This window comes from Fringilla coelebs (assembly GCF_963513975.1).
Source record: "Fringilla coelebs genome assembly, chromosome: 5".
Classification (NCBI taxonomy): Eukaryota; Metazoa; Chordata; class Aves; order Passeriformes; family Fringillidae; genus Fringilla; species Fringilla coelebs.
Window position 1 is genome coordinate 62,507,593 of NC_140033.1, and position 22,939 is coordinate 62,530,531.

The 22,939-nt window shown below is 46.1% G+C and overlaps 1 protein-coding gene across 2 annotated transcripts in view; it reads right to left on the bottom strand.

The window, feature by feature from the left end:
• The window catches only part of HIPK2 (homeodomain interacting protein kinase 2), a 127,680-nt gene that overhangs the window by 22,769 nt on the left and 81,972 nt on the right, over positions 1–22,939 (bottom strand). Inside the window, exons 3-8 of one of the 2 annotated variants that reach the window (XM_084206429.1) lie at positions 11,959–12,082; positions 9,776–9,895; positions 8,985–9,071; positions 7,714–7,898; positions 3,870–4,032; positions 1,106–1,325 (exon numbers count right to left, since the gene is read on the bottom strand). In XM_084206429.1, coding sequence (XP_084062555.1) covers positions 1,106–1,325; positions 3,870–4,032; positions 7,714–7,898; positions 8,985–9,071; positions 9,776–9,895; positions 11,959–12,082 — 899 coding nt within the window. The remainder of the gene's footprint in view (positions 1–1,105; positions 1,326–3,869; positions 4,033–7,713; positions 7,899–8,984; positions 9,072–9,775; positions 9,896–11,958; positions 12,083–22,939) is intronic. The other variant, XM_084206430.1, reaches the window with a different exon arrangement.

Genomic DNA, 22,939 nt, shown 5'->3' on the forward strand with positions numbered 1-22,939 from the left:
AAAGTGGGATGGGAATCCAGAACTCCAGACTCCCTCAGCCTTGATGGGGACAGCTGATTTTCTCTAGCACAGTTTCTTGGGACTCATATTTCAAAGGCCCTAGCATACCCCAAACTCCAAACACTGTTGGCTGAGCCCCACATTAGCCTAAACAAGCTGGAGGAAGCTTCCCTCTCCAGCACCTCAGTGCATGGCACAGCCTGTGCTGCCTGCTCTACTTTGGAGCCTTCTCAAAGCTGCAAGCTGAGGATGGTCACTTACATACTCCACTTCTGAAGTCAAACCCTTGAGATGCATTTTAACTATGCTGAAGAGGTCTAGCCAAACTTATCTAGTTCAAAAGAGCTTTGATAATCTTGCAGAACATTTAACGAGTGCCTGGAGACTAATGCACAGACAGGCTTGTAGATATGAAGAGCAGAAGTTGCACCAGCTGAACTGAGGTCTATTTAGACCACTTCCTACAGACACTTGGCAAGTTTTCCCAAATTGCAACAGCATGTAAAGTTAACAGAAGGACAAGTGGTTAAAACTGAGCATCTCCCAAGTTGTCTGACAATAGTTCCAACCACTAGTACACACAGGCAGAGCTGTTTGCAGCGGGGCTGGAGCTGAGGGAACTGTCCTCATAAATGGTCATGGCATCTGTTATGGGGAAGAACCCTCATATCCACCAGCACCACACTCCCTGCTGCATTACCCTCCCGAGCTCCCCTTTCAGCAATGGAGTCACTGAGAAGTGACAGTGTGACCCATTACCTACATATGGACTGATTCACTGGTATTGTCTGGGAAAGCTTTCAAGTTTACCAAAGTATGGCAGAAGACCCTTAAACTTTGTTCAGAGCAAAGAACGACAAGTACCACATATTCTCCCCCAGCCCCTTCTCAGTTTCAGCTGCCTCCAACTCAGGATGTCAGAGGTGCCTGCAAGATCCTCTGCCAACACGACAACAACCTCGCTGCTCTGATTTACTGGGCCAGCCCTTTTTTCTGCCATACGACCTGCACTGATGAAACTCATTTCCAGCAAGAGCTGGATGAAGCAGCAGACCTGGTGAGCAGGTGAAGCAGCAGAGCCAGGCCTGGTGAGGCTGTCCCTTACCTTGGAAGCCTGGAGGGCAGACGATGAGGGCTTGCTGTAAGGGGTCTGGCCGGGCGCAGATCTGCGCTGTTCCCGTCTGCAGGGGCATGCTCCGCTGGGCCACCGCAGCCATGGACGCCGCTGAGGGCTGGTAGAGTGCAGATTGGTAATTTAGTATGGAGACCTCGGGGTTGGCTAAGGAAATAGTGGCACTGGAGGAGGTGGGAGCCAGGTTGGTGGTCTAAAGGAATGACGGGAATTAAAACAAAAAACAAACAAAAAAATGAGGGAGATGGGTAGGCTGGAAGAAGCAAAATCCAAAAAAAATAATGAAGTAAAGTAGTGTAAGATAAAATAAAAACCAAACCAAAACAGCAAACAAGGGGTAGAACAGGACACTGAGGAGTAAAGAGACAAAGCAGCGCTGGGGGAAGGATCACAATCTGCCCAAGTGTGCCACTGCTGTACCATGCCATGGGGCCTCCAGCCACACTGCCCAGAGACACAGCACATCCCCTACAGCAGAACTGCAGCCTCATTTATCACCCAACTGCCCCTGATTTTTAGCATGAGGAAGATGGGATCAGAAAATGTTGCTATGCACAAATCACTGTTCAGTTGTCATGTACATAGCTCTAGAAGCTACTCACATTTCTCAGGTAAAATAGACTCAGCACCTCCACGCCCTGTGAAATCTCATCCTGAGAGGGAAAATCCATTCTGGCCTTTCCCCTTAGATACCTTGTATCTAAGATGGCACACGCCCCTTGGATTATGTTTGGAATTTGAAGTAATCAGAAAGCATAACAGGAGGTAATTCTAATACTTGCAAAGTCCAAACTTCGCTCGAATTGTCTTTAAAATATCTTAGAGCAGAAACTCCATTTGGGGATATTTCAAAGCCAAGAAAATCAGCCCAGAGTTCTGCAAAAATCTAGAAACCCGAAGACTTTTGGTTTTTTTTGAGACTGAGTCTAACAGTTGCAGGCAACTAAACAGTTGCAGGCAACTCTGCCACTGCTCCAAATATATGTTCTTAGCATGCATGCCTAGGGAGCCAGACACTACCAGAGCAGAGCCCATCCTTCCCCTTTGTCCAAACATGCCACCAACACTGCTGGAACTAGGTCAGACAACACTTTCTCATGTTGTATGTATGAGCCCAGGAGGAGGCCTTGATTAAGGTGCAGGAGAGAGCAGACCAAGCATTTTGCACTGCACTGGTTGCCACTGGACCTATACTGAATTGCCACAGCCACAGCCATGAAGGATGTGACAAGAAAATACCTCCTCCTTCTCCTCATCTCCTCTCAGGGCAGGGGCTGTGCAGTGCAATCTGCTCCCCTGTGCAACACACTGAGAAGCAACCACAGCAGCTCCCAAACTTGTAATCTCAGAAGCCATAGAAGGAGGCAATCCCCAGATATTTTGCAGAGACAGGAAACAAAAGAAAGCCAAGACAAGTGGTATGTTGAAGAGAATTGTTGAAGGCTTAGACCTTGTTCAAATTAAAACACCCTTCCTGGAAATATTTCTGCCAGTTCTTCTAGGAACATCGGGCATACTGGTTCTGCTCAGAACACACATCCCTTATGAGAATTCAGAAATGACCATGGATCTCCCCAGCCAACAGCTGATCTTAATGTCAAGAGAAATGCGAGGAAATTAAAGCAAGTCTGCCTTTCCTACAAGAAACTGTGGCACAAGCATTGTTTCTGCCCTGCAGCTGGGGCCTAGGGGAGCACGTAGCATGCATTTATTTAGTCAACATCTCAGAAACAGCCCAGAAAGGGAACTGGTGTTTGTAACTAGTACCTTCTCACACCAAGTCATGACCTATCACTGTCTGTGCCTGTCTGAATTGTTTCAGTAGACCTTCTGTGATCACATGTATCAAGACCTGAGTCAAGAAGTCTGGTTTTCTCACTGACACAGGAGCATCCTGCACATCTACATAGACTCCTTTAGCTCCCTTGCTTTCCAAACACCATTTCCACAATGCCACCTGCAATCTCTAGAGTGAATCTTGAGCAGCCTGTTCCCAAAAGGCTTCAAAGCAGCAGCTACTTCTTGAGCTTCAGGCTCCTAGAGTGCTCTCCCTGGAGAGTTTCCTTTCACTGCTGTATTACAGTACCACAGCAAACAACTTAGCCTGTTAGTCACATAAAATTTGCTAACGCAGCACCCCCCAACAGTGGGGCTAGTAAAACTAACACAAAGCATGATTATAAAGCCAGAGCCCCCCAAACTGGAGTGCAATGTGTTCACAGTGGGGGCACATGCACACGGTCCCCACATCAACTATGGTCCCTGGAGTAAAAGCAATGAGAGATAAGAATAAATACTATCACTAAACTCTTCTTTCCTGTTAATCAGTTACAGTGCTGTATCTGTTACAGAGGGTTTAAATTCATTTTACTTCAATGCCAATTTGAAGAAGAGCTGTAAGATCACAAATACTTCTGCCTGACCCAGGGAGTGAAGTACCGCTTGCTGCATTAAGGGACTAATGAGCTTTTCCCCATAGCAACCTCCCAAGTAAGCAGGATTTATCACCCCAACAACAACATAAACAACGAGGGCAACATTTCACCGTCACACAAAATGTCACAAGATTACTGCTTGCCTGAAGAAAAGAGAATGAGGAGAAGAGCAGAGGAAGGAGAGTAGAAAGGCACCATCTCTTGGCAGGCATGCTAAATGGGATGCTACTTTGCTTTTCATCTTCTAGGCCCTCCTGACATAAATGTTTCAAGCACTGGCTGCTTGTGATTGATGCCCTCACCTGGTTGTGGACTGTGTTGAGCTGGTTGTTAAAAGTCATGGTCAGGTTGGTCGATGTACTTGGGGCCACGTGGGTGATGAATGGTGTCTTGCTCTGGTTCACCGTGTCGTACATGTTCACCCGCCGCTTGCAAATCTCCATGTTCTGGAAGCAGGACTTGACACTGTGCAGGGAAAGGGGGGCAAGGAAGGCACAGGAAAATCAATCAAGCGACTCACACAGGTTACAGTTCATCTCAGTGGCCCTGCAATAGGTCTCCACGGCAGGCTTAGCACTTTCTAGGCTCTTAAAGCCCTTTGCTATTTTATGCAGGTCTCTCTTAACCGGTGAGAGTCAGATTAACAGTGCACTGGAGAAGGCCAAGATGAGAGCAGCTGCCCTGAGACTCCTGGGTGCTCCCACGGGTCTCTGCACTGCAATACAAGTCACAAAAGCAAGCAAATTGGTTGCTCTTTAGGGGACAGGGCAAGAAATACGAAGTGGCTATATTAAAAGACTGAAAGAGACAGAGCAAGAAAGAAAGAAACTTTTTTTTCCCCTGAGAGGAAAAGAAAACTCATGCTTTTTGTCTCAGTGTAAGCAGAAAGATAGTTTTATGTGTCTTTTGCAAGGAAGAATTTTACTGTTCTTGATCACTGAGACCCCCTAAAAAAGTCATCCTTTTTCCTTTTAAGCAGCTGTTCACCAAGAGCTGAGTCCAGCTAAGCAGTTAAAACATTGCCCCTCTCTTGCTAATTGCCCGTGCAGATTCTTATCTTGAAGCATGACATCTCCTCTTGCAGTCAATGGGACAATTAATATCAAAAAGTTATTCCAAAGCAAATTCCTCAATACCCTGAGGGAATCTGGTTCTGAGGTTATCTCACACTGAGAACTGGATCTCTGGGGGAATGATTACAGCTTCCTCCTCTACACTGACTTGCCCTTAAATGTTATTGATATAGCAATGGAAATTTTGAGAAGTATCCTACTTTGTGCCCAGTAAAGGAGATTAAATACTCTCTACATTGCTAGAGCACAGTAGGCATCTGGTAGATTAAACTGTCCATATTTCATTAATTAGAATACCGAAGCATACAGAGGTTAAGAGACAACAACACAGGGAATCTGGATAACATTGTATTTTTAGTACAATCTCACTTTTGATATCTGAAAACCAATACAGGTTTTCCACAATTGTTCCACAATAACTGTTTTTACAAATGTGACCTCAGAGTCTGAAACACAACCTCAGAAACTATAAAGGCATTTATTTTATTTCCATTATCCCAACATGGAGAAAGAGAAATTCCAAGCAGTGAAAATCAGCTGCACACTGACTGTTTTGTAATGAGCTAAACTCTTGGATATCCTCACATCACTTTTAAGAAACAGTGTCCCTTCCAAAGGAACAACCTTATATGATCCCTGAGGTTGATGAAGAGGACCTAGATGTTTTTATCCCAGTCTTGTCTCTTACTCAAATGGTCACCTCTCTTATCCTACAAGTAATATCTTGGTGGATCTGGGCCAAAAACAACCTGCAGACAAGCCAGGCTCAGGACACTGTGCACAGCTGCCCATTATATGCATTCACTTCCAGAACTATACCTGTTGGCCACAGAACATCCAGCAAAATCAAACACTTATCAAATAAATACAGAAGGCTATTGGATCACTTCTTTTCAGTCAAGTGTGAATACAATTCTCCCTGCACAAAGAAGAAAGCACTGGGAGGAGTATAAGTTCTGTACATGGTGAATAGTGTGCGTCACCAAATGGTTTTATCTAACAAGATGTAAGCTCTACAAATGCAATACCAAGTTCTCTGGCTTTACTTTAAAAAAAGGTGGGAGAAAAGTCCAGCAGGGACAAAGCAAAACAGACAGAAAGTCTGAGGAGTACTCAGCAATTTAAGAGCCAGGAAGTTAAATACGTGAAATGGGAAGCTAAGCTCTCTTTGCTGTCTGCTTGTAAGAAAGCAGAACAGCCCCTCTTGCACTGCTTGAACTTGCAGCCTCTCTGAAACGTGCCACAGCAGAGATTCCTTCCAAAAGCTACAGCATCCATATATTCTCACTTCTTCTGCTGCCCAATTTATTTCCAAGAGAGATTATAGCTCCCTGCATCTTTCATGGCTTTGAAGTTTCTATTCTCCAAAGCACAAGTAATCACAGACAAAATCTCCATCCACTTGCCATGCTGGTTACAGCTTATTGCTCTCTTTGCCAGTCACTGTTTCCAGCGTGGAAGGGCTTGTGGGGTCACACACCCGGCTGGCACACACTTGGTATTCAGAGACATGATGCTGAATTCTTTATTTGGCTAAAATTCTCACTGCTGTTGGCCCCAATGATATTTTCAATCTTTCTGGGGCTTTGCCTGAGTAGCCACAAGTGAGCACTTCAAAAATGAAGATGTGGTTACGGACTGTTGCGTTAGTGGAAAGATTTCTGACGGCAGTGCATTAGGTCACAAATCTCTCCTATCTTACACAATCAGTTGTTGCACAGTCAGAAGAACTGTTGCAAATTAAACGACTTTTGTCTATGATGCTCACTCAGTATTTTTGCTGTTGCATTTTATTCATGATTTTTTTAAATATGAAACTTCACGTTTTTCCTGTTTAGCACAATCATGCCCCATCTTGTTTTCATTTATCACTTACTGTCTATTTCTAGGTAACAATGCTCAAAGATGGCTGTACAGGCTAAGTCTGGGTCTACACAGATCGTGCACCCACTACCTTCTGGTAAGCAGATGCTCTTATCTTGTGATAAATGTAACAAAAAGGCAGCTACAGCTCCTTCAAAGGGGGAAAGCTACCTTAAACAAACTCAAAATACTGCAGCCACCCATACAGGCAGGGGAGCTGACACAGTTACCTGTTGCTCTGCAGCTCTTCAAGCAGCCCCCTTTAATTTTGTACCTGAGCTCCTGACAGCCTTTAAAACACTCATGCAAATAGCATCCAATGAAAGTACAGCACTGTGCCAATAATTGTTCTCCTGTCAAGGGGGAGGGACAGGCTGTGAAAGCACCTGAACTGCCAGGTGCTGTAAAGCAGGATGTTCAAAGCTAAGTGTCCTGAATGCGTTGTAAAACTCCCACTATGTGTCTACTTTCTCTACTTACACCTGAGAAACCTGTCCCTATGTGAACTGGACATGGGCAATGGGCTGGGGACAGGTATCCTGCATTTCAGGCTGCTGTGCTCTGTGGTGCAGCCTTAGGAGAAGGGCAGTCAGGCTTGAAGATGTGACTTCTCATCTCCATCAGGCAGTGGAGGCCGTCCTGATTCTACATGTGTCAGATGAGGTCAGAACGTGGTATTTAAGGTGACACAGGTGGACAACAACCAAGCTGAAAATTGAACTCCTCATCCTGGTGCCTATGCCTGTAAAACAGCCTGCTGCAGAACAGCTCTTCCCTTAAAAAGAGAACAGCCCCAAGCTGACTCCTGGCACGATGGACAGGTTCTGGGAGGAAGGGTCGGCTTCCCACTGCAGATAAGGTTGATTACTCCAGTAACAATCAGGACTATATTACTTTGAAATAGACTGATACTTTCAGCACTAATTGCATAATTTCTCCTGCATTTTAATGCAAAAATATGTAATTACTGAATATTTACATAATTAATGTAGCACACGCTGCAGCGTTTTAAATGCCAAGCACCTACAACACAATTCTTGCAACCTTGAGTTGGCAATCATCTTTTCCTTTTAAGCAGGAAAGGATTAAAAACTTAAACTTAGGGATTAAACATCTTAACAAAACCCCTCAGATACACTCGGTCTCCACCACAACCAGCTCTCCTTTTCACCCCTCAATTCAAAACCCAAGGGGAACAAAAGCCACGTACTGTGTGCTGTGAGGGAAGTCGAGCAAGTGTGTCATGGTGACAAAAGGGTGGCTCAGAGTTTCAATGGGGGTTATCCTCTTATCCGCGTCTATCGTCAACATCTTCTTCAGCAGATCTATGAACTCCCGCCGGTCTGCCTTTTCCACCAACATATCGCTGCCCTCCAAATCCGTTGTCATGTTTACCTAAAGGAGAAGGGGCAGGAGTGAGTGCTCAAGGGGAAGAGCAGATGGTCGGGTCTCCAGCAAACTGTGTTTACTCCTGGTTGGTGCACACGCCCTGCCAGCCTCCCTGTGCAAAGGGGTGGCTGCTGAAGAGCCACGCCAGACTCCGTGGTGGCCACTCATCTGGCTTGTGCATGTCACAGCTCCAGACAGTCTGTTAAGTGTTCAGCTCGCCTGGGTCAGCGGCTAATGAAACACTTAATCACCCTCCACTGAAGATGAACAGCTTCCATGTGGTAGCAGGCAGGCTCTGATAATCACAGTATTTATCATATACTGTGCCATCAGATACTTATCTATGTGTCCTATGAGCAAAAAATATATAAAATGTATAAAAATTGTCAGTAGGTTTATGAGAAACATCCCATTCATGTATCAGGTGCCGGGAAATAAAGACTTTTTATATTATTTCATTAATTATCCAGTCTCCTCAGATTCCAGTCCTCCATTCCTGCATGCTTACATGTTTTACTTGCTGCAGTGTCTAGACCTTGCTAGCACGAACTCCAGTTTGGTGCTAGTGTTGGGCCAGTTTTGCACACTGGTTTGTCAGCACAAACTCCTGTCACAGGAGTGGTTATGCTGGGATTAGCTCTCACAACGACATGGAACTGACATAGGGAATTAGTACTTCCCATTCTTCCCCCAGCCAACCATGTTTTACAGTGAGCACACTCTTCTGTGGCCATGGTGAATATTTCCACTGTCACCCTTTAACAAATGGAACTATTAAAGCACAGAGAAAGCAAGTGACTTGCCAGCGGTCATACAGAAGAGCACTGGAGAGACAAGAGAAAATGCAGGATTTCAACACTCAGAAACGTGCCTTAGCCACTTTCCGAGGCTGCTTTACTACAGCACACATACCCCTGTGTGCAGTCACTCCTACAAAGCAGCAGGTAACAGCAAATTTGATAGGCATAATCCCGGTATTTTTCAGGAGCTGGCCCCAGAATAGGATACACAGAGAACTTCCAGAATTCCCTTTTGTTAGTGTTGCTGGAAAGCATGTGAACAGTCTTGCTGGTTACTCACCAATGCTCTTACCTGTGCCATATCATCCAAACAGTTGAAAATATACTTTCTTGCTTCCTTTGACTTAATCCCCGTCTCTGCCTCATGATCATCTGGCGTCTGCTCAAAACAGGACACAGGCACTGACCAACACTGCCCTGCAACCAGCTGCAGATTATGTGCCACTTCCCACATGTGCCTCACCCTGTCCTCACCAGGGACCATCATGCCTCTCTTGCCTGACCAGACACCATTTACACCATCTCCACCACGGTTATGTGACATCTTTCATGTCACAAGGTGATTTATCTCTTCTGTTTCACTTCTGAGGGTCCTCCCAACTATGGTGTGTCTCTTACATCCACCCTGGTGTTGAGGTACAGCATCCCATCCCAGCCAGAAGTCCCTTGGCCTCTCTCCTTGGGGACAGCATGCAGCCAAACCCACGGGCACAGGACACTCGAGGCTCACCTGCTTTACTAGAGCTTTTGACTGTAGAATTAAAATGCTTGCCTTTCTTTTCCCCCACAATGAGATAGATATTAGAGCAAGGTCTGCCCACTACACACCATTGTGCCCATCATTGACTACGTAGAGGGAGATCTCCAGGTCAACTCTGGACTTAAATTTCCTACATTGCAATGCCAACCAGGTGTATTATAGGCTCCAAATTTTGGGGATGGCAGTTTAACCTCGGGCAGTACCCCCCCAATGTGTGTGCTGCACTGCAAAAAGCAGAAACTTAGACTCTGAGGTGACCTGAGAGTCTCCTCACTTCCAACCAACAACTCCATGGTAAAAGAAACAAAGGAATGTCTTCCTACCTTCAGCCTCCACAAGGGATATGGTGAGTCTGTATCCCTGTTGAAAAACCTCGTCGTCTTTGTCCCTGCACTTAACAAATACTCTGCTGGTAAGCCCTGCGTCTGTGAAATGTAGCGAATCTGCAAGAGAAGGATGAGAGGTCACTGCTCATCCTGTGGAGATCTCTGGAGGTCTTCCTTGAAGGAGTTCAGGAGGCATTTGAACCAACAGAACAGACAAAAACAGAAGATGCAGCATGTAGAGAAACTTCGCATTGAAAAACTCAGTGAAGGAATGAGAGGAAGAGAATTTCTGAATGGAATTCCCTCCATTTATCGCATACATCACTGGAAACACCCTTAGAGTGCATTCCCACAAGGCCTAAGGATGAAGAGAGGGAAGTTCCTAAATTTTTTAAGTTCAAAGAGAAGGACCCACACAGTGATTTCAATGGGATGTCTCAACACTCTGCACCCTCTCCTCTCTAGGAAGTCATTTCAGCAATTTGATATTTGCTCTCTAATTTCTGCTGTTTTTCTTCCACCTGAGCACACAGCATGGCCTAGGAGCAGTCTGAAGTTCCAAACAGAGGATTATGAAGTGACTGCCTTTGAACTAAGGTGAAATATACACTCAACCCAACTGACGCCCTCATGGTATGGAAAGTACTTGTCTCTCCTGACTACATGACGTTATTTGGGTTGCATCCACAAGCATGACCTCATTGGCACCCACACAGCTAAAAGACACTCTATTTGTGTTTCCAGGATCTCAAACTTTTATTTATTTATAAAGGAGAAATTGTGATTACACAATTAAAGACCAATGTCACACATGCCTGAGGTGCCACACAAAACCTTAACTTTGGCACCTCCCGTCTCCTGCACGGCTTCATTCTGCAAAATTGCTGCAAACTCTGCAAAACTACTAAAACCAGTCACCTACTCTCAAAAATTCTAGGGAAGAATGGAAAGTGTTTTTGAGAGAAGAAACAGAGAGGGATAAAAACATTAAATACATAAAGACATAAAAAGCAGCCGTGCTTTCAGTCACTTCCAAGCACTCAGGCTCTGGTTCACTGTGCATGGCTTGCTCAGCTCTGCAGCTCCTCAGGTCCATGAGAGCTCACACACCTCAGAGGCACCTGGATCCTGCCTGCACCCAGTACCAGGATCAGCCCCTACCCCTTTTCCTAGCTCCCCAGGAGCCCTGGTCACACTTTACCAGAGGAAGCTTTGTGCTGGGCAGTTAAGCTGGCCAGTAAGGTATGGTGATTTCTTTTCCAGCTGTGTGTTTTATGGCTTTTGGGGTGCAACAGGGAAGAGAAAGAAATCTACTTTTCATGCTTGGTATGTGATTTTCAAACGCTTGTAAGTTTCTCAGCTACATTTGATTTCCTTTAGAGTCACTAATAGCCCTGCTCTTTGCTGCAAGTTATTTCCCCTGCCAAATTTTACCTTTAGAGCTCTGATTAAAAAAATACTGGTTTCAAAAGAAAAGTCAAGAAAACATTTCAGTATGTGAAAAACTTATTTATTTTCCTGCCTTTTTTTTTTTCTTTTTTAAAAATTTATTTCCTAAAAGAAAAAAGACCCTTTTCAGGCTGCATTTTCAGACAGCTAAGATCAGCCTGAATACTATGGGAATGCAAAGTATTCTACAGCCCTGGCTCTAGCTGCTGCTGCATTATTGGTTTTAGGACTACAGAAAGGGCATGAAAGCCTATAGGGAGAAAAGGCACGACAGCTTATATTAACTGGAAACCTACATCACTGCCAACGTTCTCCTTCTTGTCATTGCTTTTAATATGCACTCTCATAAAAGGGGTTATGAAATGCAGCTGAGTTCATGCAGTTTCTTCTAACAAATAAGGCTTTATACTGCACTTGCTGTTACAGCAGAGAACGGGTGCCTGCTCTGCTCAGTGAGGAGGGACATGCACTGAGCTCTCCAGTCAATGGCAGCATTGACTCTTGATTGAGATTTCACTCAGGCAGCCAGGTCTTAACAGGCAGCATACCAAGCTGCACACTGGTTACCTGGAACAAATACCCAGGTGCATAATGACAATGTTGACTTGAGAGAGCAAGAAATACAGATGCATCATTAGCCAAAGTGAAAAAGTTGGCATCTGCTCACTCTGACAGGAGAAGGGAAAAAGATGTGCGCACTTACCAGCACCCAGGGCAATTTCCACACCCACCTGATCGTACTCTGAAGCTCCTGGGTACAAGGGCCAGCCCAAGAACAGCTCTGCAATGACACATCCCAATGACCACATATCGATTGCTTCACAAAAGGGTAAACCGAGGATGATTTCAGGGGCTCTGCAAAAAAAGAGGTCAGAAAACATCAGCAAGGGGAGCAGAGCTGCTCAGCTGGCGTTGGGCAGCTGGTGCCCATCGTGACACTCACAGAGCTGCCACCAACAAGTGTCACTGCTCTGGCAGAGCTGAGGGACTCACTGGTCACTGGCACAGTGCCTGCTAACCAAACATTAGTCGGTGAATATTTAGCCTTACAGAAGGGCACTGTGGCCATATAGAGCCAAGAGTCAGCCTTACATCTGGCAGCATTTTGTAAAGGAGGGAACTACCACTGCTTTCATCCAGCAAGTGGAAATATGAAGGCACCCAATCAAGGCCCCCACTCGAGGCTCTCAGGCCCAGCTCGCTGTCCTGTGGAGAACTGTGCAGATCCCCTGCAGTGAAGCATCCTCTGTTCACACAGCTCCGTGGGTTCACAAACAGCCAGACATTAAATAATCATTGCAGGACTGGTATAAAAGGATTACTGACTTTTTAAACAAATGGCTGTAACAATAAAACAAAGAAATAATGTAATTAGAACTATTAGACCTAAGCCTTTTCCTCAGGAGGAAGTAGCCAAGAAGCCTTCCTTTCCCAGTCTGTCCCAGGTGCCTGATTAGATTTCCTTTTCCCTTTCAGCCCAACCAGCCAAAATGCAGCAGCTCTCTGGCTATGCATTTATTGCCAGCTCCAGGAGATGCCACCAAAGCACCTCCGCTCCCTCCCCTTCCAGGGAGAATCTGTCCCACTGCCTTGGGGTGGTTGGAATCCTTCTCCACTGATGCTGAAAAGGTCTGCAAGATGAGGTTAAATGAACTTGCTCAACTCCAGTGGCCAAGGTGAGACGAGATGAATCCTGACCTATGTGCCCCAAACATTCTGCATTTCAAAAACTTCTGTGTGAAAGAACCAAAAATATTTTCCAAATACTGAAAACCTTATACACACAAACACTTTACTTATCCCACCTCTGCCTAGATGTCCCCATGCAGTTATATGACACAGTTCCTCTTTATACAAGGATCACCTAAAGCTTCTCTCCTGTTCTTGCAATGCTTCTAAAGCCCCAGCTTCTGGTGTCATGGGATGTACAGCACGAAGAATAACTCACCCATACTCCTCTAACGATAAAGAAAGAAAAAGCAGAAGACAGATAAAACAAACACACACTGCTTTAAAACTTTCATCATTTTAAATATAGCCTTGGGATTTCTCAGGCCCTTATGCATATTTTGGAAATGCCTGGGGTTGGCTATTGAGCAAATCAAGTGCCACCATCCAAAGCTCGAAATAGGACCCATGGTTCCCAGTTCCCCATTTGTCATCAGGATAAGATCTGACACTAGTGAGATCATACTAAGGATTACCAATTGCAGTGGAAAATATTATGTTTTAATCACACCATTACATAGTCATGTCAAGACAAGTCTTTAGCCAAGAAACCAAGCAAAATGGTAATTTTTTTCCAAAGAAGCAAAGACTCTGTAGCAGGAATCTATGCCCTGTCTTCAGTCCACAAGCTTCCCCAATTCTGGGGGACTTGTAATGATAAAAGTCTCAAACTACCTCTTCTTAAACCAACAATACAGAATGTAAAAATTACAGGAAATTCTGGGATTTTAAAGTTAGAATTCTTTGTGCCATTCCCACAAAAAACAAGTCAGAAACTTAAAAAGTGGCTACCTTTAGCCATTTGAGCTTCATCTGTGCTTGTCATTGTCACACCCTACTGCTATTTAGCCCACTGTGACAAACTTTTTATTCTAACAGCAACCTCTCCTCATGAACAAGGGGTTAATTTTCCTCTTTTCCTCCCTATTCCATCATCCCTGTCATCCCTACACACTCCTGACACCTAGACAAAATGCAGAGAGAAAAAGACAGCTATGGTGACCTGAATCTCATTACTATGTAAATCCTGCATTCAAAGCCATCTGCCTCTCCCTGCCTGCCTTCCACATTGTGAAGGAAATGTCCCTGGTCACTAATGAGAGCTCAGCCACGAATCCCCTCAACTTCAAATCCCTCCCACTAACTCAAGTGGAGGGGTGGACTATAGGGATATTCCCAACACGATTTTGTGTGGAAAACTCCCTGTGCATAGAAAAACACTTGCACTGCTGTCATATGCAGCACACACCTCCCCTCCTCTCCCCCCACACTTAGGCTGCCAACACCTTCAGACCCCTGCAAGAAGGGATGACCTAGAATTTGAGGTTCCAAAAATCTCTTATTTTTTTTTTTCTCCTGAGTCTTTGGCTGTCAAGTGGGTTTACCTGAAAGCCCCACTTTCTGGAGTAGTAAGGAGAGAATTTCTTTTTTACATGCAGAAGAAGTTTTCCATCTTTGCTATTGGTGAGAAAAGCACAAATCTATGTCCATATTATTTAAACACAAGGAGTGCCACTAAACAGAACATGACTCATTCCATGAATTCTAACAATGGTGAGAATGCCTGTGAGAAGGGGCTGCATCGAGGTGATATGGTGCCTTACACACACCACAGCCACCACTTGCTGTGCTTTTCTCCCAGCCTTCATGTAATCATTGTGATTTTTCCATGGAGAGGGAGTGGCCCTAAGACAAAAAAGTCTTGTTAACTTAATTAAATAGTCATTAAGACACCTCAAGAACAACAGGTAGTGGACACCACACAAGATTCCAGATTTTTAGCCAGCAGATACCTCCTGTTTGCTGTGGGAAAGAGGGAGCTGCAGTCACCAGGAACAGTGCTCTGCCTGCTTGAAATGGCCAGTGCCATTTTGGGCATTTTGGGGCAGCATGCTATGAGCTCTGTAATGAAATAACCACTGACAGAATACCTTTGAATCTCCCCTGTATATTGCTGTGTATATTGCTCTTTATGCTCAGTTAAAGATGCATACATCCTTCTGCACATGGTATCTAACAGGCAGCTCCTCTCTTTCTTAACATGTCAGTTTTTTAAGACAAGGTGAGATCTTGACTTCCATCACATGTTATGGCACAGAGTTCCACAGGCAACCTTCTGCTTTCAATAGCATCTTAGCTCAGCTGTTTAAAGCTTGATTTTCCTTCATCAGGTTTAAATTCGTCAAGTCTCACTTTGTGTTCACATAGATTGGTTTAGAGGTGAAGATGGAAATGATTGAATCACCTGTCCTTTACCACAAGTGTTTTTATATCTTTGCCCTGTTCTCCCAGGTCTGCAGCAGCTTCTGCCTTCTCAGTGTACCATCCCATGGATGTTTCAATCCACTTTCACTGCCTGAACCTGTAACTCTTCCTGACATGATTGCTTGGAGACAAGCTGAATAGACCTAAAAAGAGTTAAACACAAGGATATTCCCCAGGCTTATTTTACACTATTTGCAGAATGCTTTTGCATTCCAGTCTTCCCTAAGCTTAATATTTTGTTTGCTTTTGGAGTGACACGAGGCATTTCAGCAGATGTTTTATCTGGGAGATCCTCTGAGACACGCAGTCCTTTCTCCAGAGAAGCTGCAGTTAATTTAGGACATAGAATTATGCAGAAATAGTTCATTTTTTCTCTTCCAATGTTTACTGCCTTTCGGTACTGCACTGATCTAGCATAATGTTTTCTGTAATCTAGATCAAGTCCCTTAAATGCTCCTCGCTCTTTTCTGTAGCCTAACCTAAGACAGTATGTGGTATCTGCATGCTTGAACACTTCACTACTGCTCCAGCACTTTTTGCAGATAATGAATACATTAAATAACTCTGGTCCTAAAATGCACATGCAGTCCACTCCACAACTGACCCTTGTTTTCCTAAAAGCACTCAGATTTAGCTCAGCAATAGGAACAGTGTAATTCTCTATCCCAAAGGGACAGAAAACTGTTTCCACGTCTTAAACAATTCTTGTGTGGGATTTGTGCATTCTGCAGCTGCTAGCACTGTATAACAAGGGAAAATGCCCTATGAAAATGTGCACATCCGAGTATTGCAATCATAAATCGGAAGGACGATTCACACGGCAGCAGATCCTCCCAAACAGCACTGAAATCTTCAGCAGATCTCTCCATGACTGCACAGAGAAGTATTTTCTGTACCAACAATACAGGTTTTTAACACAGACTCACCAAACCTTTTGATTGTGGTGAGGGATCTTGTCTGACAGCACACAGTGGAGCCAGCTGCCAGATACCTCCATGCATGCAGGAACATCCCCAGTTCCCGCTCTCCGCCCGTTCCTTGGCTGTGCATCTGCCGCACTCCTGGCACGGTAACTCCTGCCTCCAGTACAAGACACACAGAAGGAAAACAGAAAACTTTGCCCTCCTGTCCTTCCTCTCCCATGAGCTGCCCTCAATGTCTTCCAACAAAAGGCACTCCCCTTCTACATGCACAGGCACAACCTGTTCTACAGCTCACACAAATCACACCAGCACAGACCAAAGGTTTAGAAACCACTTGCCACCAGCCTGGGAAAGACTGAAGAGCCCTGCCAAAAGCCTCTGTCTCCAGGACAAAAGCAGCCATCCCATGCTCACTTCCCACATCCCTACCCATTTCCAACCAAATTACTTGCCTGGACAGCAAAGGGTGACCTGCTCCTCGGCTCAGCAGTGAGTCCAGTCAGTCCCCCATCCTTTGGATCCCAGCCTGAATGTGCCTGCATACACCAGAGAGCTGCTGGTGCTGGTGCCCTGGGCAGCAGGGTCCCCATGCTGGCAGCACCTGCAGGTCCCCAGAGGCAGCAGTGCCACCTCATCATTTGCTTGCACCTCACACACGACCCCATCCTGCTCTCAGGCCTGCTGCTGGCAGAGTATTTACTTTAGCAACCCTGCTTTGTGGCAGGGTAATTTCATTGTCTGGTGTTTCTGTCAGGAAAATTAATTACCAGTCTAGCTTGCTGGCTTTTTCACCCACACATCACAGGACATTAAAAACAGATGCCAAAAAAATTCATTTCCACAGACTCGGATTCAGAGAGCTGGGCTCTTTCTGAATTTTAAAACTTCCCTGCAAACTGCCCTCTTCAGGGATAATTTACCACCTCTGGTAAGATCCCATGGCCAAGCGTGATAGTCTCAGCAGAGTCCTTCATGGACAAGTGTACACCTCAGATGAAAATATAACTCAAAGCTTGATACTTGCTGGCACCTTGAGCAGAGAGTGTTCCTGCTCCCAGAAGAAGGCTGGGGGCAGCTGCAGGCAGTGCAGACAGACCTGCAGTGAAGGTGTCTCTGAGCTGGTACACACAGCTCCCGTCTCACTCACTACAGCCTGAATTCTGGGAAGCAGCAGCTTTCACATCTCCACTCAGGAAGCCCTGGGCAGAGGCAGAGAGGCAGAAGCTGAGCTCCTCTGCCCAAGCAGGGATGCTTCACCCCACTCACAGCTCATGCTCTCCCATGCACCAAGATACCTCCCGTGAGGACAAGGAACTGCATCCTTTGTGTGTCTTACAAAGGTGTTTTTATCCAAGTGATGGAGCTCTACCCTCCTCTCAGATGAACCCTTTCTTTAGCATCTTTATGGACTCTTTCTCATACTTGCTCACTTGACTCATCTGTATTTTGTGGAGGTGTCCACCTTTTATTGCCATGTATGGTAGAATGCAGAGTACCTTTAACTCTTAGGTAATGGAGGTGGAATGCACAGAGAACCTTTTTTTTTGTTCCTCTGTACTTCTCAGACTCCAAATCATTTCTTAAGTGAACCGATGTAAAAGGAGACAGGCTCATATTCTGGAAGTAAAATGTTACAGTTGCTATCTCCCTCACCCCTCCACCTCTCCACTCATAGAGACACCTGGAAGGGATGCAGACATCAAATATGGATGGCCCCCAGACTAAGGCCATCCTCTCCTCCAGGGCTGGGCATCTGCAGACTTTTGTGTCTGTGATAAAGGCAGCCACCAGGGCCAGAGCATAACACACCTACAAGCCCCAACAGCTCCTGCTTGCTCACTCCCCATCCCATGCAGCAGACAGGAGAGCAGCTCCTGGCCCCACTCGTGTCACTCAGCGGGGAAATGCTGGGCTCACCCTCATTGCTGGATTTCTGCATTTCTCCTGCATGAGCAAGGGACAGCCCTGCTAGTCAAGACTCATCCCAGAATATGCAGGCACACGATGCCTTTCAGATTCCAGCATAAAGTTCCAACCACAGAGAGGTCAGTCAGCACAGGGTTATTCCTGAGGGAGGGAAAGGACCCCAGAGGAATGCCACCCAGTTGGTCACAGTATGCTTGTTCGCCCACAGAGATGTCTTGGTTTGAGTGATAAGGAAGGACAGTGCCACTACAGGGCCTCCTAGCAGGCTCTGTATTTCACAGGTCAAACACAGGTACACTGGCTCCTGGGAAGGACTGTGGGTGTAGCCAGAGCCATTTCCAGGGCTGCCAGGCCACCTGTACAACCACCACTAGAAGGGAACTCAAACACTGCACTGCTCACATTGCTCTTGCCCATCCGTCCAGATTAGTCTGCAACACTTCAAAAAATATCTCAAATATCAGCTCAAAAGACTGGAAGCTGGATCCACTCAGCCCTCAGTGATGGTTTATGCTACAGAACATAAATATAAACTGGAGGCTGGTAACCTCCAGGGAGGCACTGCAGGGGTTTATCCCAGACTGGTCTCATTTAACATCTTTATCCCAGACCTGAGGAGGAGGCAGAGTCATTCTCACCCAGTTTGTGGGTACTGGCCATGCACGTGAGGGCAGGGCTGCCACCCAGAGGGGCTGAACAGGTGGGAGGCATGGCCTGATAGGGACCTTCTGTAGGGACCTTCTGAAATACAGCCAGGAGAAATGCCAGGTCTGGCCCCTGGGACAGACGAGTGCTGTGACAAGGGGGGAACTGCTCAGCTGGAATGGCCATGAGCACCTTGGCTCAAGGGGCAGTGGGCTAAAGGGAAGACCCTGGCAGCAGCAGGACCAACAGCATCCCTGAAACAGGGCCAGCTGACCAAGGAATGTGGTAACCCACCTCCAGCCACATCTGGACACCACGCTTGGTATGGGGATCCCAGTGGGAGGGTGAACTGGAGCAACCTCAGTGTGGGGAGGGGGAACCACGGTGTCCATGCCAGCAGCCTGCTCCTCCTCCTCTGCCACATGGAGTAAATGGTGCCAGGCTCTTCCCTCAAGTGGGCAGCAGAAGGCAGAGATGACAGACAAACTGAAACAGGAGAGGACCCCTCTGGGGATGGAATGGGGAAAACACCTCCACTGTGCAGATAAATGAACCACCAGCACAGGCTGCCCTGAGGGACTCTGCAATTGCTAACCTTGGAGGCTTTTAAGACCCAGCAAGATGAAGTCCTGATCTTGATCTCATGGCAGACTCTACCCTGACCATCAAGTTGGACTAAATGACCTCCCAGGGCCTCCTGTCACCTGAACTTCTCTAACTGTATGAGGTCCAGTAATCATATATTTCTCAAAAGGAAAGTCACCAAGATCCTCCTACACACAGGGGAAGCCCTACACAGCTGGGAGTGTTTCCTGTGGTACAGGTGCACGTCCCCAGGTATTTAATCAAGTGTACATGCACACAGTTGTGTCTTTTGAAAACAGAGAGCAAGTTACACAACAATTTCTTTCAAGCCCTGTGAGCCTCTCATTGCTAGCTAAGGGTATTTAATAGCAAATAACTCATAGAAGCAGACTAGACTACCCACCCCTGGCCCACTGCTCATGTTCTACCAGGGTGCTGACTGGGAAGGGTTAAAATACTCCAGAGGATGGTGTCAGAGGCAGACAGGGCTAGCCTGAACCTCAGGGAAGTCACCCACTCCCTCCCTGCCCCAATCCTGGGCCATCCCAGCAATGCCTGTGTCACTCCTGGCAAGCATTCAGCTAGCCTTAGAGACCTCCCATGGTGGAGCATCCATGAACTCTGCTGTGCCCCAAGGGAGCTCACCCCTCGTAATTCTAAGGAATAATACAGCTGTGCATAGCTGACTTTATGTCATGCTTAATTACAACTTGTTGTCAATCTGGCATCTATGCAATACATATGGAAAAACATAATTTAATACATCTCACTTGACTTTGCTTACACCTGGCTTTCTGCCAGGCTGCACCCCCTCCCTCTCCTCACTCTGCCTCGGCCTCAACACACACTCAGCACCTATAACCTTGTCTCTTTTTCCCTCCTGCTCACTATGTCTGTCTCCTTTTCCTCCTTCATCTTTTCCTCTCTTCCCACCCTTAATGTGGACATCCCATACAGGAACCCCCCACCCTTGTGAAGGGGTGCACACCCTGCACCTGGAAGCACAACCCTATGCATCCATCTTGAAGAATGGGGACTCACAAAGACACCTATCAAGCCCCCCAACAGGATCCCCCTGCTTGCTGCCACCACCCACAGGAGGCTCTTGGAAAAAGCAATCTCCATAGCTTAATCCTGGAAGACTTTCAAGTAAACCACACTTACACATCAAGCACTTGCCATCCCTATGCACCTTTCCTGGGATTAAGCAAACTGGATTCAGCCATGAACAAAGCCTGGGTTTAAATGGGGAGGGAGGGGTCCCTGCTGGGAGGCTCTGCACCTCCCTACTCTCCTATCTACATTGTACATACACACTTCATTTAGGTTAGGGCCCTAAAGAAAACCTCCTGCTCCCTTCAGCAAGAGCATGGGAGCAAATCAATGACTGAAGCTCAGAGCTGGAGAAAGCAGTGCAGCTGTTTGTGGAAACAAGACAAAAGATTTAGAAACACTTGCTTTTTTCCCCCCCTCTCCCATGTCAGGCTGTTTACAGAAACCAAGGGATGAAATTTTGCAGACAAAACCACTGAGAGCAGCCTGTCAGTCTCGAAGGGAAGGAGAAAGGGAGGGAGACAGAAAGGGAGGGGAGCGTAGGCTTCTTTCAGGATTATGGATCATTGCTAAATTGCTCTATCAATTATTAAACCCATCACTCAAAGTGCAGTAACCAAAATATAGCAGATAAAGCCTTTCTCATCCACTCTCTACCAGCTGCTCTCCTCCTCCTAAAGCCAGAGGGGAATGAAAATTCCCATAGTTTATATTTCATAAAGATCATTTTCCCTGAGCCTTGAAAAGAAAATATTTTCTGGACAAGGTGCAGTGGAAACAAGCCCATGGCAGGAAGACATTAAAGGAGGAATTGCCCTTTTGACTAACAGACCTAAGGAATAAAACAAAATCTCTGCAATCAATATGATTTCTTAACACTGACAGGTTAAAACATTTGTCTGTGAATAAATGAAGAAGCAGGCCTCAGCCATCAATACCTGTTAGTTGCTGTTTGCTCTTTGCCACTGCTGCTGAACAGATCTGAGATCAACAGCAGGGTGGGCATGGTCCCAGGAAAGGACAGAACAAAGGGGCACGAGGCATCTGGTCTGGCCAGTGGCTCTGTGGAGAAGAAAACTGCAACCATGCATTCAGAGTGAGACAGGAAGCCCTGGGTGAGCCGTGCTGAGAAGGAACCACACAGGGGGGATAACCAGGACTTGACATCCTGCTGGAAAGGCTTCCATGTGGCTGCCAGGGTCTGGATGGACCGAGTGATTCTGTGAGTTTTTAGCAGCACCACGTGCACTTGCTGGAAGCATTTACCAAGTGCATCATCTGAAGCAAATACATGCCTGAATCCTGGCAAGGGCCTGGCTGCAGCTCAGGTTAAACATGCACTCGTGTTTTGCTGAACCTGAATCCCCTAGCAAGTCCTTGCTGTGATTGAGCTGGAAATCATAAAAGGCAAAAAAGTGCTAAAAAGCTCAATATCAGAAGAGAGAGCCAGGCCCTGGGTATGACCAAGAGCCTGATAAGCTTGTCCCAGCCAAGCATCTTTGTACATTGACTGACCACAATCATATTCACCTCTGTGCACTCAGAAATGCAGGACTCCATAAACTTGAGAGGAGGTGCCCAACACGGAGCACCAGGACCATCCCCCAGGGGGTCGAGAGCTGCACGCTGAGCCAGAAGCACAAAAACACGCACAGGGGGTGATGCAACAACAGCTACATTCAGCACAGCGTGACCTCTGGTTGTTCTCCCAAACAAAGGGCCATGCATGGGGGGAGGGCTGGGGCTTCCCCAGGTTATGGAAGAAATCAGAGAATAGAAAAATCATAATTTGAAAACAAAAGCCCTATCCATGCCAGGCAGTGAATGGATGGGCCTCAATGTATTGGGTGCAGAAATCCCCTGAAGGAGGCATCTGATCAAGAGGGGAAGAACGCCAATTATGTGCTCCCATTCATGCCACTGCAATGAAAGCATAATTCTGACTCTGCTTTCTGACCCGCAGTATGCAATTTATGCAAATCCAAGCTGTTCTCGCTTCCCTCAGAGCCAAGTGTCCACCAATGCCAGAGCTGGCTCTAACTTTTTGTTTTCCTTTTCAAACCTATTGTTTTCACTGCTGAATATTTAAGACCTTTTGTTGTTGCTGTTGCATTTCTTTGGAAATGAAATAATAATTGAAAAAATCCCACAGCACACAGAAACAAATAAAAGTTGACTTCTCCTCTCTCCAGCCATTCTGCCACGCTCAGTTCCATCCCAAGCCCTTATCGTCCCAGCCCAGAGCCTTGCCACGTGTTGGCCAAGTGAAGCTTCTCATGTCTGATCTGCAACGCTCCTGACACTTTTGTTCACAGCAAATACTGAAAGTTGCACCAAGCTGCATGGTGGTTTTATAGGATTAGCCTGAATACTCAGCCAACTGTCAATATAAGGCTCCAAAAGATTTCTATCCCTGGCAAACACAGACACAAACCAGACTCAGGCCATGATCCTAAGATTGGCTTCACAGAACAAGTAGCAGGTCTGAGGCTAAAAATATCAAATTATTGCAGCCTTCTTTTATTTTTTTCTCTTTTTTTAGTCATGTCTACTGGCTGCCTTCTTTTTTTATAATTAGAAAAAGACA